This window comes from Zosterops lateralis (genome assembly GCF_965231275.1).
Source record: "Zosterops lateralis genome assembly, chromosome: 1".
In the NCBI taxonomy this organism is placed as follows: Eukaryota; Metazoa; Chordata; class Aves; order Passeriformes; family Zosteropidae; genus Zosterops; species Zosterops lateralis.
Window position 1 is genome coordinate 38,252,288 of NC_139762.1, and position 17,367 is coordinate 38,269,654.

Here is a 17,367-nt window from a genome sequence, read left to right on the forward strand (position 1 = left end):
CTAGTTACATGTAAGTGACCACCTCCTAGAACATAGGCATAAGAGGAATCTTAACAAACACAATAGGAGAAGGTTATAGTAAAATTTAAGCTTTCTTTTTTCATTTGCATTTCTAGTATTTAACATAATAGAACCCTTACTTTCATTGTAAAACTCAGTAATGCTTTTGGCTGGCAACATTCTCCAAATTTTATTAAGGTATTTAAGGCACCAATAGGTGACAAATTAACATCCTTCTTTCTCAGTTTTTTTTTCTTCTCTCAAGATTCAGGTGGTATAGAGTCTTTTGCCATCTGAGAGGCCTGAGCCAGACACGAGAATGAAACAGAGTGTTCAAGGTCTTCTTTTTCAAGGTTTCTTGCGTGTTTATTGTTTCTTATCTTACAATTTTCACTGTGCCTGGCTGAGGTCTGTTCTGCTGCTCAGACACAGGACGACTCCTTTCTCAATGGGAGGTTCCTACCTTCTTACACAGAAAATTATGTATTTATTATTTACAATTATGTGCCAATGCCTATTACCTATACTAAAAGGGTCACCTCTACTCTGACCCAATCTTCTTGAACTACTTCGTGCCCACCGCTGCAGAAGATGGATGCCAAGGGAGAACAAGAAGAACCAAGGGTACCGCCCTGAATCCTCCATCTTGTCCCCCATTCATCTCCATTCTAAAAACCCAAAAGTATACTACTGTCTGTCATGCCTTTGTGACTTGTAATTCTTCTCTCAATGTTAGAAGCCTTTTTCCATGGATTGAAGTCAAAGACTGTCTTCCTGGGCTCTGTGCCACAGTGTGCAACCCCTCTGTACAGATCTCAAACCCCCTGTACATATTTCAAACATTCTTTCTCGGGGCCCAGACCTCTCTGCCAAGGTCTGTGGCCTTCCAGGGCAACCAAAGGAATGCCCTGGACTCCGACACTTCTTGAAATCCTGTATGTTAAGATTACAATGGGCAAGGATCTTTCTTTTGAATTTGAAAGTCTGGAAGTAATATTTCTCTATTGGCTTTCCATTGTTTATTTCTATATTGGCTTTCCATTGTTTGTTCTTATTGGGCTATATACATATACATTGAGATTTGCATAATAATTTTTAAGTGTTTTCCATTAATGACTCTCCCTCTTCCCAAGAAGCCACACTGGTCACAGATTAACAGCTGGCTCTCTAAAAGCCCTCACAAACTTTTCAGACTACTAAGCCTGCACTTTTATGTAATGTTTATTACATAAACACCTCTTAGCATCTATTTGTCTTTCTTCATTGTGAAAGCTGAATACTATTAAGTAATAGTCATAAGCTTGCATAAAGAATAGGAGCCGTCTGCTATAAAACTGGACATTAATTTCTGGCACTTCTTAACCCATAGGTTTTTATGAAGTCTATTTCATGACAACAGTTCAGATCCCACACCTATTGCTATACCTTCCTTACTATTTTACTGTAAAGCACTTTCTCACATGACTTTCAAACATCTCAAATAGTTTGCCACAACCAGATCTCTGTTGACAAGAATTATGGAACATGAGAAGAAAGGGAAAATACCACATGATAATAATCTTTGAGAGGCCTTGAATATCTGAAACATTTATCTTTAGTGCTTTCAAAAATGTCTTTCCATTTAGAGGAGAAAAAAAAATTAAAAAATGCAAAATGGAATATTAGATAAATATTTGTATTCATTTACTGGTTACCAGATACTGGTTCCTACCAGCTGCAATGATTCATATATATGTGGTGAACCCACTACTCATAAAGACAATACACATATAAATATTCACTGTTTATTATTTATTTAGCATCAGAATTACAACTGATATTAAATAAAAGCAGTGCCCAAAGACTAGAATCAGAGCCTAGAATTCTATGCGTGATTCATGTATCTTATTCAGTATATTCCACATACTTTCTTCACAATCACAAAGCTCTTTTATCTCATGTTTTGTACACACTTGCTTCCATATTTCTTCAAACCTTTCATCTGCAACATTCATGCCCGTATTGTGGAGGATTTGTTTAATCTACAAAAATAATACAAAATAATACAATTCATGTAATTCTAGTCAGCATTTTGTTAAATGATACAGTCCAGCTTTTACATATTTAGCAACCTCTATTTGCCAAAGAATATTTTTCCACTCTTAAATTAAAATTACAGACCACATCCTGCATCCTTAATGAAAGAAGTTCCTATTTAAGTAAATCTGAATCTTATTGCAATGAAAGCTGTAAAAAATTGTCTGTAATTAATACAGAAATGTTGATGCACTACTTCAACACCAGGAAAAAATCAAATACAGAAGACTCAGGGAAAAGTAAATGCTTTTTAAAAGCCCTAAGTAAAGTTCTGTTTATCCACTCCATTTTTACTGTCTGCAGTTACCAACATAAATCAGATTACATTCTTATCTGCATTTCACAGCAAGAGCACTATACACAAGGTCATCAGCTGGTATAGATAAGTGGGTGAAGTGACTAAAATGAAATGGTTCACATCAACTTTGAGCCTTGCTATAACCTTACACCAAAATAATTCAGCAGAAAGTATTTTTCCATATTTTCTCACTTGAGTGCCTCCTGTTACATGCCTCATTACACTGACCTGTTGACTCATTAGAGGAAGGTAACGTTAGGAGAACACTGATGTGCTCTCTGCTTCTGTTAGTATCAGCAAACATTTGGCTGCTTCAACTGTATCATATAAATATATAAATATATATATTATAAATATAAATATGTGTGTTATATTTATGCCATGGAGACTTTATGCATGCTTTGATAAAGTAAGACCCTTAACACAGTCAGATCAACCTTGTTGATCATCTTTCTCTAAAACTGTCTTTTGTATAAATATAGGCCTTATCCCCAGTACAGCAAATCTTCAGCTTCATCTTAGCCATTAAATCTATGAGAGTTTGTGCAAGCTGAAATTGCAGGTGGAAAAAAGGGACTAAATTTTGTTTCTTTCAGCATGGGGGTTAAACATTTCAGTTAAATCAATCATATTACCGATGAGTAAAGCAAACCAGATCTGATCCAGTGTCTTCAACAAGCTACTGAAATATAGAAGTTAAACTAAAAGCAATATTCCTTCACAGGACTCCACTGTAGGGCAAATAAAGGACATGCTCTCATAATTTGGCTTCACTCTGTTAAGAGAGAGCTCTGTCCTGACTCGTCAACTGCTGTAAAACCATCACTGACCAAACCACAGACTATTGTGTGCAGACTGGATAAAACTTACTCTTACCTATGATCAACAACATCATGCTGCATACAAATTACTCACTATTCTTCAATTACACAACTTCTCTTCAATAGACTGGAGAGAATTTCAGAGAAGAAAACAGCAAGCCTGAGAACTATTTTGTTCTTTTGCAACAAGATGAATCACCTCATGAAACTATTTTATAGTCAGAATTTGCATTCATTTCTACCACATTACACAAAAACGGTATTAAATTGCTCTGGGCTTTCATTTAATAATAATATCATATAATCATATAATAATTTCATTAACAATTAAACTTTTGGAAACATTAATTATACATTTCAAAATAATAATTATAAAATGCCCAAACAGCCCATTTCATGAACATAGGGTATTTTAACAGACTCAGAGGTGGGTCTGCACTGAATTCTACACAGCTGCTATAGTCTACAATAGAGTATGACATCTCAGGACACGTTATAACTTCAAAGAACAGTTCTACTTAGTCCCTGACAGATATAACTGGCAGATGTCATTGGCTTCTCAATGAAGCATGAATTCCATTTAGTGTTAGCTATTTGCTGCAGGCACACATTTCCTGCTTTCAGAGCTAGATAACAAAGTGATAAATGCTCATGTACACAACATTCTGACATAGCATTTGATGAGCGTGACACCACACCTTTTACCCCCAGTCACTAACTAGCAACACTATTTTCTGTAAAATATATATTCTAGTTCCACATCTACTTTCAAACATGAATCCTGAATATTTAATATAATGAGTAGTAGAGAGGAAGAGGCTGCCACGGTTTCTTTTCTCATTTTAGATTGGAATTTCACATTTCATTACCATTGTCTAATAAATTGTATTTCAGGTAACGAAGTTCTCTCAATATTTTTTTCACTATAAATTGTATTCAAATGTAAAAACAAAGTGGTAAACAATACAGAAGAAGAAGCAGCAAAGTTGTTTTAGTATTTATGTGAGAGAAACTCTGGTCTGTGAGAAAACAGAGTGTAGGAGGCTGCAGATATATCAGAAAAGCCATGGAGTCCCCAAGTAAGTCGCTAGAGTCTCATGTCCCATCTTTGTCTTCAGAATTATGAGAGAGCACAGCATTGCTGTGTGACTCCCAACGTCCCCCATCACTGTACAGATCCTTTGTAGATCTGAGCCTACAACTATGACTCAGCAGAGCACTTAAAAGGTATTTCGTGGTTTGCTGAATCTGTCATTAGCAAAACCTGCCAAGTCTGTCTGAGAAGAGATGCTCTTGGTAAAATTTTCCACTAAACACCCCTATGTGATAGAAATTATTTTTATACACCTGTAAAAATCTTCTTGTGGGCCTTTTTAAGATATTTCATGGAATCATAGAATAACTTAGATTGGAAGAGATCTCTGGAGATCATTCATCCAATGACATAATCAAAGCAGGACTAACTTTACTATTAAACCATGTTGATTGAGACCTTGCTCAGAAATTTGAATAGACTGGATCTGTATAAAATTAGTATCTACCATCTTTATGAGTAATTTAGAATGTGAAGAGTACATATTTTTCAGATAGCTTAAAGGATGTAAAGAAAGATGGTAATGTTGCACTCTGAATTGTACAACCTGTTTACTTGATAATATGATATGACTTCCCACCCCCACATGGCTAGCAGAACAATTATCTTGAAAGAATATTCTGAAGAAATTCACTATACCTCTGCCTTTGGTCTCTTTTTTAAAAGATCTTTTTCATACACTCCCTTTTGACTGAAGACAGAAGGGAACAATATTGCAAAACTATTGCCCTGGTCACCATAATTAGTAGTGTCATCAAGGCGGCGAATTCGAGGAGCAGGAATATCTGAACGAATAGTTGGAACACCACACAATGGATAACCTGTAAAAACCAATCAACAGGCAGCATGGATAAACAGTGCCAGGAGAACAGAATATTTTCTATGAAATAAGAAGAAATATGGTGGTTGACATAAGTTCAATAACAAGCTATATAATTTTCTTCCTCATATCTTTTTTCGCATTTTTAGAAATCCTGGCTTCAGCTACATCATGAAGTGAAAACAAGGAATCTTGCAGTACTATACTAGTACTTACTCAGTATTCCCAGCTGGAAGTATTTTAGGTGATTCCAAGGAGATATGGTTCTCCCAAGATTACTAGAATAATTTCTCAAAGACATCAGATTAATTTCAATGTTTCAATAGACTATTCCTTTCAACTTCCAAGTCCCAATCTTTAAAAAAACTTAGCTTAGATAAATTAAATAACTATTTTACATTAGTAGAACCTGTAGCAATACTTTTTAACTTTGCTCCTGATTTTGTCTTAAATAATGCTCAGAAGTGAGCAGCACAATTACTTACAGGATGTTGGGATACCTCCTACTACAGCATTATACTGAGAAGATGAAGTTTGATAATTTGTATATACACGGTCTGTTGATCTTGTAAGTGGTTTTGGCATATTTTCTGAGCTTCCTGGTTCTTTTAACTCGAGATCTTCCTGTTTTGGCAGTGGTTCATCCTCTTTCTTTGTGTCTTTGGGAAGATATGCATCTAATTTTTTCCCTATATACAAAAATTATGGTACAGCCAAGGTATATTATCAACACATTGTAGACTAAGAGGCAAAAAACTTTGCTGAAGAACTGTAAAGGAGGTAACATAATTCATCTACATTTCTGATAATGGTTCTAGGAGATGTTTTACTTTCTGTTGATCTGTATTATTAAGGAAATTTCCCAGTGAAAAATCTCAGTGTGCAACACAGAACTCCATGATTCTGAAACACGTCTGTACTAGAGACTCTGCTGGTATTTAAATCACTCTCTAAATCCTACCCTTCTAAAGGAGCATCTAATTTACAACAGCAATGTCCTTTCAACAGCTATTCTGAGAACAAGATCATCCCCACAATTTCCCAGTATTAAGGCATCTACCTTTTCTAATTATTTTTTCTTCAAACTCTTTAACACCTATTTTATCTTTCCAGTTCAGAAAGTTTGCAAAGTCCCGGTAATTAATCAGACCATCCTTATCCAAATCACAGCAGTCAAATAAGGCATCCAGGAGCTCATCATCTAGATTCACATTTAGCTGAAGAAAGATCCTTCGTAGGTTGTCCTTGTGTATGATTCCATCACCCTTCTATTACAAAGAAAACAAAACAGTTGTTATATCCTATGATTTTCTAACAGCCATCGCAAAGTAACTTCACCAAAAGAAATATATACACGTTTATACAGATAGAGATATAGATTCATATATATAAAAAGCACTAGAGACACCATTTCAAGAAGAGTAATATTGCTGAGTACAAAAATAAACCCTAAGTATTTTAGAAATTAGAAATCTGAATAGAAAAGTGTCAAAAAGTAATTTTCAACTTAAATAATACAGTGAAGTGAGAGTAAAGGTGTGATAGGCTATTGTGACAAGATAACAATCTAATCATAAATGTTGAGAAAAAGCCAAGATGTATTTAAAAGTAAGACATCAATCATTCTGTATACATTACAATTAATAATGTTACATATGAAATATAATTTTTTTTTCCAGAGAGAAAAAAAGAAAATATCTGAAATTTTGATGCTTGGCAACTCAGTCAAAAACTACAGCTCAGAAGAATATATGAACATAATCCCTTCCACTGTTTTCCCTTTACAAAGAAATGGCAGATTTTGAAGTCCAAAAATTGTTAAGATTACTCCTGCTTGTGTGTCCCTTGCTCCCTCCAACCTGGATATTCCAAATAATACTATGAAAAGCTTCAAATACTCGTGTCTAATTCCATAGCATATCACAGTAGATGAAACAAAACAGTAACTATGAAGTTATCTTCACAGTTATAATCTTCATCCATATTTACCTTCCTATGAAGGAAGGTCTATGTCTGTATCTCTACAGCACAGGAACACTAATGTCACACATTCTTTTACATTTATACCTTTTCAGAGCACTAACCTTATCAAAATGCTTTAATGCTTCTAATAACACATCAAAATTCTCATAGTTAGCTTTCTTCAGACTTTGCCGAACTGCAATCAAGATAACTCTTTCTCTGTCCTTCCCACGGAGGAACTCACACGGAACCCGGATGTGAAGAAGATCATGAACGTCCATAAAAATGAACAATTCCTCAATTAGTTGTGCATATACAGTAAACAGACACTGATTTAAAAAGAAAATAAAAAGACCCTGCATTCATAAGGAAAAGGAGAATTTCAGTTTCAAGATGATTTTCAGCACTGCTGAACAGCTGATACAGCCATTTCATTACAAGATCAAATGGTCCATATCATTATTTCTCTATTCACACACAGTTAATATCAAAAATTTTGGAACATCATTATGTAGCTTCACAAATCTATCAACTGTTTCCAAAAGCTTCTAAAAGCAGTGATTGTTACTCAATGTCCAGATAATTGAGGAAAAAAAAGAACACATATTATTAATCTACCACTTCCAGTCTGTGATGTTCCAGATACTTATGAGAGCCATTTTAATATTTTGGATCATTTTTTTTTTTGTTACTGTTCCCATTTTCTATGTATCCTAACTTTATTTTTAAACACTTTAGCACACTGAGCTACAATCTTCATCCAAATTCCCAAAACACCAAGGTCACTTTCTAGAGTGCAAGAAGTTCATTCGGAGTTCAGTAACAAACGTAAGTAGCTCACCTAATCCCCTCTAACAGCAGTGTACAAGCATTATTTTCTACTTGTTAATTATGAATTCTTTTGTTCAGTTTCTTCTGCTCTTCCTTATAGCATGAACTTTATTATACTACATGGTAAAAGGTGTAGAAGCTTATGCACTCTTTGAACAGGCTTTCCCTGCCCAGATTAACTGGATGGTTTTGATCCACTACATTTTTTGCTTCCCAATTATTGACTATATTTCCTATTTATTAAACATAATGTTAAAACATCATCAATCCCAACACTATTTGAGTTGACTAGCTTTCAAAATTTTGTCATGATGAAAATTAATAGGGTTTTTTTATTTTTTTTCTGTTTACTGTCTCCTTGCAACCTTCAAAAACTTATTATTCCTACTTATTGTTTGCTATTTTTACTGTTTTTAGAGAAGTGCTTGAGAAATCATTGAGAGGGAAGATGCATGATTGATTTAAATCGCCATTTTAATTTGTCCTTTTGATGTCAATAAGGGTTTTCTGCCATTTCTCATTTTGTTACATTCAGATACAAAGGCTTTAAAAAAGAAAAAAAATGCCAGCATGATAATCCCAAACCTAAAGATTCTTTATATTTGACATTTACTTTTTTCCCCCAGCAACTTCAATCACTCAGATTTTCATTTAAAAAATTTACTGTTGATAATTTTTCGTACCTTGCCTCTTAAAATTTTAGGAAAACTGTATCTACAACCAACAGTTATTACTTCAGCAGAGTTTCATCAGCAAGGTAAGATTTTATTCTGCCCTTGAACTTACCATATTCATCTGGAGGGATCACCAATCCAAATGTATGGTCTGGGGGAACATTCATAGTTTCTGCTATACTGTCAATAAGGACATTTTTTTGTTAATTGTCAAACAGTTTATTAACAGCCAAAATAAAACCTCAGCTACTTAAAAAAAAAAAAAAAAAAAAAAAAAAAAAAAAAAAAAAAAAAAAAAAAAAAAAAAAAAAAGTTATTATATAATAGCGATGATGCTCATAGTTCACCTGAAATTTGTTTATCAGTTACCATTCCAGAAAAGCATCCCTTTAAAAAGCTAATTAGAACATTCACTGTTTGTAATGTAACACAGCCAAATGTAAACATTAACTTTTTGAATATTTATGCCCATTAAAAGGAAAAAAAACATTCTATGCCATTTTTCCAAACAAAATTATAGAAATTTGTGAGAAAAGTCCTTGTAGTCAAATAATAGGAATATTTAGACAAAATCTCCAACTAAAATGACTAAAATAAACTACTTTTGGCTAAAGTGGAAAAATTGATTCATATCTCTACTTTTCCACATGCAATTTTGTGTCTATCAAAACCAGCAACCAAGCCCATATGCATGTGGAAAACTTGTCTCAGTTCTATTTACCAAAAACTGAAGATTCTGTTTGTGACATTAAAGAACTGTTTGCCTTTTTAATTTTAAAAAGATGCAATGCTCATTTTATTTTTAATAATTAAATAATTTCTCTGAAAACACTTCTCTGAATCAAAAACCCCCATCAGAATTGAAAAGATAATCAGTGCTTTGTTCTGAAGCACAAAACAAGCAAACAAAAACCCGCACACAGAAATGGAAACACCACAATCTAAAAACAACTACGTATATTTTTCTTTTATCATTTTCATATAACACACAGGATGTGGATGGTGTAAAATTTACTAAATAAGATTAATTTAGCCTGTATCTGTCTTGTAATATTAGTGCTAGGTTTCAGCCTGCACTGCAACCCATCCCTGACTGATCACACTGCTTCTTCATGTTGCTCTTGTTCCAGGTCTGTCTCACAGTAAGCTGGGACACAGTGACAGGGAGAGAAGAAACTGACTCATGTCTGTGTTCACTCCTCATATGTACCTATGAGAACACCTCTCCAGGTCAATTTTAGCCTGGGATCTTGAGCTTAAACTTAACTTTTGCTACCAAAGTTAATGATCCTGTTAGTGAGCCTTCAGACATATTTTTGCAGAAATCTAGAGCATCTAGATTTCTGCATCTAGGCTGTCCAAAGACAGCCTTTGGACACATTCAGGAGCCCTAGATTTGCAGCACACCTGGATCCTAATCCCACTGTACCTTAAGACTTCTGTGGTACTTCTTAAGCGCTGTTCTGTAAAATTACAGAACTGTCCCAGATTGCTTCATAAATGTCAGTCATTCTATTGATTCAACAGAGATTGGTAAACGATGTTAGGTAATAACACAATTGTTACCATATCCTTTTCCAAGGAAGTACTAACGTGAGATTACAGATGATGTAACAAAGAAGACCAAAAATAGTGTCAGAATAAGCAAAATGGTCGAATCAATCCCAAATCATTAGGTGAGATGTTTCAGTCCTTTCAAACCTTCCTATTTGCCAAAAACAGGGGGAAAAATGTCTTAAAGAGTGCTTGTCAGATACAGACCACTTAAACAGTAAGATCTAGCTTCACTACATGGACACAGTACACCCCTGATTAGTAACTTGTGTACTTATCAGCCTAATTAGAGCAGGTAGAAGGTCCTTTTCTGTTAAATAAGTGCTGCACTGGAAGCATTAAGCACACAGTTATATTTTTCATCCAAGGCATAAAAAGATACTGAAGAAATGGCAAAAGTGAGTGCATTTTGTGCTTGATCTATTCATAACAGAAGGTATCTTTGCTTACTTACGGATCAAAAACTTTTCCAACCAGAGGCTGGTATTTTTTCTTAAAATCATCACTTCGTTTTGACACGAGGTGTGGTGCTCTCTTCCTACAAATTACAAAGACAACTCCTGCACATATTTGTTTAAAAATATTCAAGTGTTTTTCAATAATATTTAAAAATATTATTATATATTAAAAGAAAACAGCAACTCCTCTCAACTTAGTAATTAAAATACTTTGCTACTTAATATCAAAGGGCTTTACATAATGCTTAAGACATGCTAAGTGCTGTTACATGGTAAATGTTATTTGGATAAACTGTTCTGAAAATCACACCTTTCATCTTCTAGTCAGTTCAATGCAGCTAAGGATAGGACTGTGAGACATACAATTTTCTTCAAATATGAAGACCCACTCTTCCTGATAATTCATCCCATGAATTAACTAGTTAACTCATCTCAACTTACGAATCCAGGTCCAAGACCCAATTTAAGGTGTTGGCTGTGTTTCGCCCATCTTCATAGTGAGGGGTTTCCATCCCATAAACAAAAGATTTGTCAAAGTGTGAGTTATATTTCCTATTGACTGGTTCCCCTGCAGAAAAAGCAGGCATCTCAACCTGTGTAAAACACCTAAGGAAGAAAAATGTACCCAGTATCTTCATTCTTAAGACAAAACAATGAAGAAACAAAGGCAAATAACTAACAAGCTTGTTCAACTAATGACAAATAATTTGCATTCTCCCGGTACAGAGTAGTTAGGAACAATCTTATTGTCAAAAGTGAAGATAAAAGACAAAATAAAAAGCAAAAACCGCTTCAGTCAGATGTTCTTTTATGTCTGATTAAAGACAAGCCCAGCAGAATAAATGAAAGCATGTAGCCTAAGTGCTGAGGGTCATGCAAACAATTGCTTTATAATATCTACACCTGAGCAGAAATGTGTACCATTTGATATATTGTTTTTAAAAAATGCAAAAAAAAATTTTTGACACATTGCATTTTCAGATATACTCTTGCTATGTCTTTTTGTCACACAAAAAACTGTCATTCTTTTTCTCCAAGGTCTTTTCAATCCCCTTTTAAAAAGAATGATAATTAGAACTGTCAAAAATATTATTCACTGCATGTTTTCTAATAAGGGCTTCATATGGCTGTATGGCAGCATGGAATTCTTACACTATTGCTGACATTGTCACATAGTTAACTTTTTTTCTGTCAGTCTGTTTCTGACTTGGCCTCTCCATGATCTGGTTGGTGGAAGTTACAAAAGAGGCAGAAACAGATAATGAAAAATTCCACAAAACATCCAAGAACGGCAGGGAAGAGGGGGCGATAAAGTTACAGATTTGGCCAATTCATACCAATACTATTTACAGTAAAATTTCCTCAGTGAGACAACAAGGTACTATAATTTCACATCTTCGTAACAGTCTCCACATAAAATTTACATTTTCAGCCTAAGTGAAAGTCATGGAAGTGGGAAAAATAGAAGCGGCTGAAAAAAACAAAACAAAACAAAAGAAAAAAAGTACTGCATTTTCGACTGCTACTTGTCACTCTGCTCCTGAGCAGACCTGTGAAATAAAGGGTAACCATCTCTGAGCAGTCCACATCACACAGGTACAGCCCCCAGGGGCTGAAGCAGTGCAGGTACAGCCCACAGACCCATGGGGAGGATACTGTAGGCTGAGGAACCTGCATTCCAGAGAGCCACCCAGCGGCCTGAAATCCTTCCCAACCAGAGCTTAATGCTAAGCCCCTCATCAGAAAGTCTGTCTGCTCTGAAATTCTGTTTGGATACTGATGAAAGAGAGGAACAAGAGGACAAAGTACTGGAGTGAGTTGGGCTCACAGCCTGTGACTTCAAATCTGAGATTGCTTTCAGTGGCATAGACAATGCCAAACTCAGTAAGAAACTAAGGCATCTGTGAGTTTCTAATTTCCTGGAAACATTTTGCTTTTCAAAGAGCACCCAAAGGAAATCAGGCTTCCAACTTCTTCATGAAGTTCTTATACTCTTTTAAATGCCCATGCCGAAGTGACTGACAGTTCTAGAAACTGTCTCAGCTGCGGTTTTTTTTCACATAATTTTTTAATAATTTATATTGTATTAATACAGTGGTTAAAATGAATAGTTTACATCTCAAAAAACAGCATACAGTATGCACTGAACACACATAGAGGAACTTTAAATGCAGTTTCCTATCAGCCTTTTAACTTACCCACGTAATAATCCTGATGTGACAGAACATACAAATCATGTCCTTCTCTCGCTTCTTTATCCACTTCCTCAAAGGTTTTTGGTGGATTTACAACCTCTCCAGCTGTTAAATCTGGAAACAAATAAAGAATGTATGGTTGGGGGAGCTAAGAGGGGTGGATGTCTTGTTTAGTTCATTCTTAATTGTAAACAATGCCTTGTTAGAGAAGTTGCTAATACTGCAGAAGGATGAAATTTCTTACCACATGTGTAGTCAATCTATATTCAATCTAATAACATGGGACTATGGAGAGACTCACAGAAACCCAGATGAAAAGAATTTTTGCAAGAAAGCTAAGCAACACAGATGTGATTTCCTCCAGTCTATGGAGGAAAGATACACATGTCAAGGAAGTTTCTTCCACGAGACCTATTACAGTTGTTGGGAAAAGGAAGGTAAGTTGACAGCTACCTAAACAGTTCTCCCAGGAAATCTATAAAGACAAATGAGAAAGAGAGCCAAAAGCCCTGCTAGTTACCATAGATTCTCATTACTTGTTTCTTCATCATAACTGAAAAAATTTAGGCCTTTAAGTAACTGTTACATAATAATTCTTCTCTTAAAATGGAGTTGTTGGAATCACAGAGCATGTGCTAGGTACTAAATTACACATTATCTTGTTTTTACAGGAAATATGTTTTATTGGCACATTATCCTACCTTTAAAGACTTTTATTCCAAATCTAGTATTAATTATATCCAAGCCCTCAGGTAACTTAGAAGATTGATCATGAGATCTACCCAAAGGTGCTTCACGATTACTGGAGTAAATTGCTTCTTTCATGTCTTGCATCTTTTCTTGAAATTCACTTTTAGGAACTGGACTTATCAATGAAGCTACCTGAAAACAACACAAACAACACCAGAGGCAGGAAAACCAACAAACTTTGATCATTCACACATCACTATGACTACCCACAAAGTTTGCTCTTAAGTGTTCTAATGAGATCTTCCATGGTTACACTGACGTAATTTTATCCACTGACTTGGAAACCAAAACTGTATCTTGAGAAAAGACCATTAATAACTAATGCTATGCTAAATTTCCAGCTAAATAAAATACTCATTGTGAGATATTTTTATTTTATGCTAGTTTTTCCACTTGTTAATATATACATTTTGTGACTGCAGTCTTTCTTTTCTTAGCACATATTAGAAACTATAGTCAAATTATAATATTACCAAAACAAAAGTGATTTGATTTTTCAGGCTATCCATCAAAGTAATGGGGATTCTAGAGAAGATTTATTATTAGACTCTTATTGAGTACTATATAAAGAAATATTGAAAAATAGTAGTAGCAAATACAATTGATCCAAACCCATGCTCAGCAAATTGACTAGACTTCCAACCTTTCCCACAGATAATATTTAATTAATAATGCAAAGTCTTCAACAGACAATACAGGCTAATCCTGTACAGATCAATCCATTCAACAAAAAACTTCTAAGGAAGGATGCAGTAACCTGGGTGTCTATGCCTAATATATGTCCTACTCAACATCCTTTAATACCAGGACTTACTTCCTTCATAAAAATACACTTTACTAACACTACTGCTATTTTTAGAGATAGGAACACTATGTGATAAAACTACCAATGATTTCTTCAGTTGTTTGATTACAGACTGCAAAGATAATTTCTAAAGAATACACACAAAATAGTCTGACACATCCAAACCATCAGTTTTTAGCTAAAAATTCCAGTTTCAAGCAAAGGTAAGAAAGCATACAGAATAATTGCACTAAACTAAATACATTCTCAGATAACAGCTCTTTTACAAGGAGCTTAACTGGTTTTATCTCTGTAACCTGGAAAAAGCAACCAGCAAAATTTTTGGGTAGCAAACTGTTCATTAACTTAAATCTTGAAATGAAATTAATAATTCAGTAGTCACTATGAAAGTTACGTCACTGATAACAGTCACAGAACTTCAAATATTTTCCAGTTTCAATAATGCTAAATAAGTTCTATGATTTGACCTCAGAATTCAGGTAATTCACAGCAGCTGTGAAATGCTGCAGTATAAATCACTCAACTATGTACCTTCATCCCTGAAAAAGGAAATCAGTTATGAGGAAATCAGTTGCTTTCATTAAGAACACTCTTAAGAGGTTCATTTTTAAAATAGTAAATGAGTCACATTCTTACAGTGGGTTTGGTGCTTGACTTTATGCCATGTGTCAAGTCAGTTGCAACATCAGGATCATCTGCTGTGCCATAGAATATTATTTTAGCACCAGGAGCTGGATCTGTTGTATTTCGAAACTTTCGTACAACGGTCGGAGTAACAGGCTATACATAAGGCAAAGCAAAAACAAGTTTACACCAGACAAACGTTAATGAAAAGAAAACGTACTGCGGACATTTGTGTCATTCCAGATACAAGAACAAAACGTAAGGATGCTTTAGGGCTTTAGTACATGCATATGCTCCTGCAGATGCTGATACTGAGAGCATAAGGTCAAAATAACCCAGACTAAATTTTATCAAACCAGCATTGGTAAGTTTCAACGCTTCCAAATTTTTTTTTTTTTCCTAATTTGGGTAACAGCTACTTCACAGGTTCTTTTTGAAAACTAGATGCTACACTTACGAATTTCAGAACCCTTTAACTTAATTCACAGCAATTCCAGCATCAATGAAGCTATTTTGGAAATTATTTAAACCATAGTGTTGTGGATTTTTTAGTTGGCATTTAAAGGTTGACCTGCTAATTTACAGGATCCATTAGGGTCTCAGTAGCCTCTGACTCTTCAGGGCCATGGGGAAGAGCCAGTGGGAATCACAATTCTGACAGGCATCCTTGTAAAGAGGAACCTCCACCAGAAGTAATAATAATTCTCAATAATTACTCTAATTGCATTAGCAGAGGGGAAAACTGCCTAAAACAATTCTATTTGGTCCCAACTAAGCAAGCACGGTGACTTTTGTAAAACATGTGGAATGAAAATGAACTGCCAGAACTGTTTTCCAATCCTGCCAGGTAGTCTCAATAATTCTATGTGAAAAAAAACCAACAGTGAAATAAATGGTAGTTTCAAAAGCGAAGGGATGTAGGAAAAAAACCAGGAGCCTATACAAAATCAACTCACCCTGGGCAGCACCTCCTTGAGACAACTGGCAACGGTGTTGCGCGCGGGACGCAACTGTCCAGCCTAAACAATGCAAACAAAAAATAGCGCATAACGACACTCATGGTAATAATACACACAATTAGTCAAATTGGGATCTGACACTATGCACGGGACGTTGTCCAGCTGTCCCCGCTTTGACGGGGGTGGGAAGGAGCCACACGCATTCCTGAGACAGAGGGGCTCGCCGGGGGATGCGCCTTTCCCTCTTCCAGCCCCTTCCCTCGGCGAGACTCCGCCCCAGGAAGGCACAGAACGTGGGGGCGGATCCGCGGCATCGGTGGGACTTCTCCGGCGAAGGTACTCACGTCCGGCAGCTCCGGAGCGGGGTCGGGGGCCGTCTGTTCAGGGCACGGCGGTGGCTGCTCCGCCATGGCCGCTGCTCCCTCTGCGCGCTCGGTAACGGCGGCGCCGGCAGCGCTCGGGCGGGGCGGCCGCTCCTCACCGCTCACCGCTCACAGCGCCCCGCCATCGCCTCGCACCCAGAGCCCCCGTCCTGCCCCTCACCGCACTCCACCATCACCTCGCACCCAGAGCCCCCGTCCCGCCCCTCACAGCGCTCCGCCATCATCTCTCACCCACCGCCCTCCATCCTGGCCCCTCACCCACCGCCCCCGTCCTGCCCCTCACAGCGCTCCGCCATCCCCGCACCCAGCGCCCCCCTGTCCTCCCCTCACAGCCCTCCCTCCACCGCCCTCAGCACACGCCACTCCCCCCTTACATCTCACACCCCTCGGAGAAAGTCAAGAAATAAATTGCATTGGGCTGTTTTGTAAATCTCATGATCTAGAAAAATAATTAAGGCCCAGCCGCAGAGGTCGCACATTCCTTAGACCGATTGTTAAATCTTTGAAAAATCTATCAGCTTGGCATGTTGAATCTTGAGGTTGAAATGAGGTCTTACATGGTCAAAAGTTTGATCAAACTTTCAGTCTTTATTACTGTAATAAAAAATAGGGCCCCTTTCACAAAGGTTGTCACATGCTATTAAAATATTGTCTCCTGGGGCTGTTCCTGTGGAGAAACTGCAGCTCCTGTGCACACACAGCCCGAGGTGGGTGAGAGAGCCCGTCAGCACCAGCCCATGTGTCACACTCGTGAGGGCTCTCTCTGTTTGTCTTAAATGAGCCAACACCTCGGATATCCAACCCACTGAATTTGCCTTTTAGAAACAGACATGGATTATTTCAGAAAAGCAGCGAGGGTAAGACTAAACAAGTTTCACTGCTGTTTAACAGACCCTCACTTCTTACAAAGACTTTTGTTCTCAGATGACATTTAGCTAACTATCCCCCTCTTCCCAGCAAAACATCTCAATCACATGCTGCTCCATCCTTCATAGTCCTTCCTTCAGTGGCAAAACCAATTTTAAATAAATATACAGATCTTAGTCGTAATTAATCAAACATTA

At 36.6% G+C, this 17,367-nt stretch overlaps 1 protein-coding gene across 1 annotated transcript; it reads right to left on the reverse strand.

Annotated features, from left to right (window-relative positions):
- Positions 1–1,840: 1,840 nt before the first annotated feature.
- Positions 1,841–16,330, reverse strand: EFHB (EF-hand domain family member B; the record flags this gene model as incomplete). The annotated part of the gene is made up of 13 exons (XM_083876886.1): positions 1,841–2,021; positions 4,928–5,109; positions 5,594–5,797; positions 6,169–6,376; positions 7,193–7,347; positions 8,688–8,755; positions 10,584–10,667; positions 11,029–11,155; positions 12,786–12,896; positions 13,484–13,664; positions 14,974–15,117; positions 15,918–15,980; positions 16,265–16,330. 13 exons carry the CDS (start codon positions 16,328–16,330, stop codon positions 1,857–1,859), a joined length of 1,758 nt encoding a protein of 585 aa, XP_083733012.1. The 3' UTR covers positions 1,841–1,856.
- Positions 16,331–17,367: the final 1,037 nt, after the last annotated feature.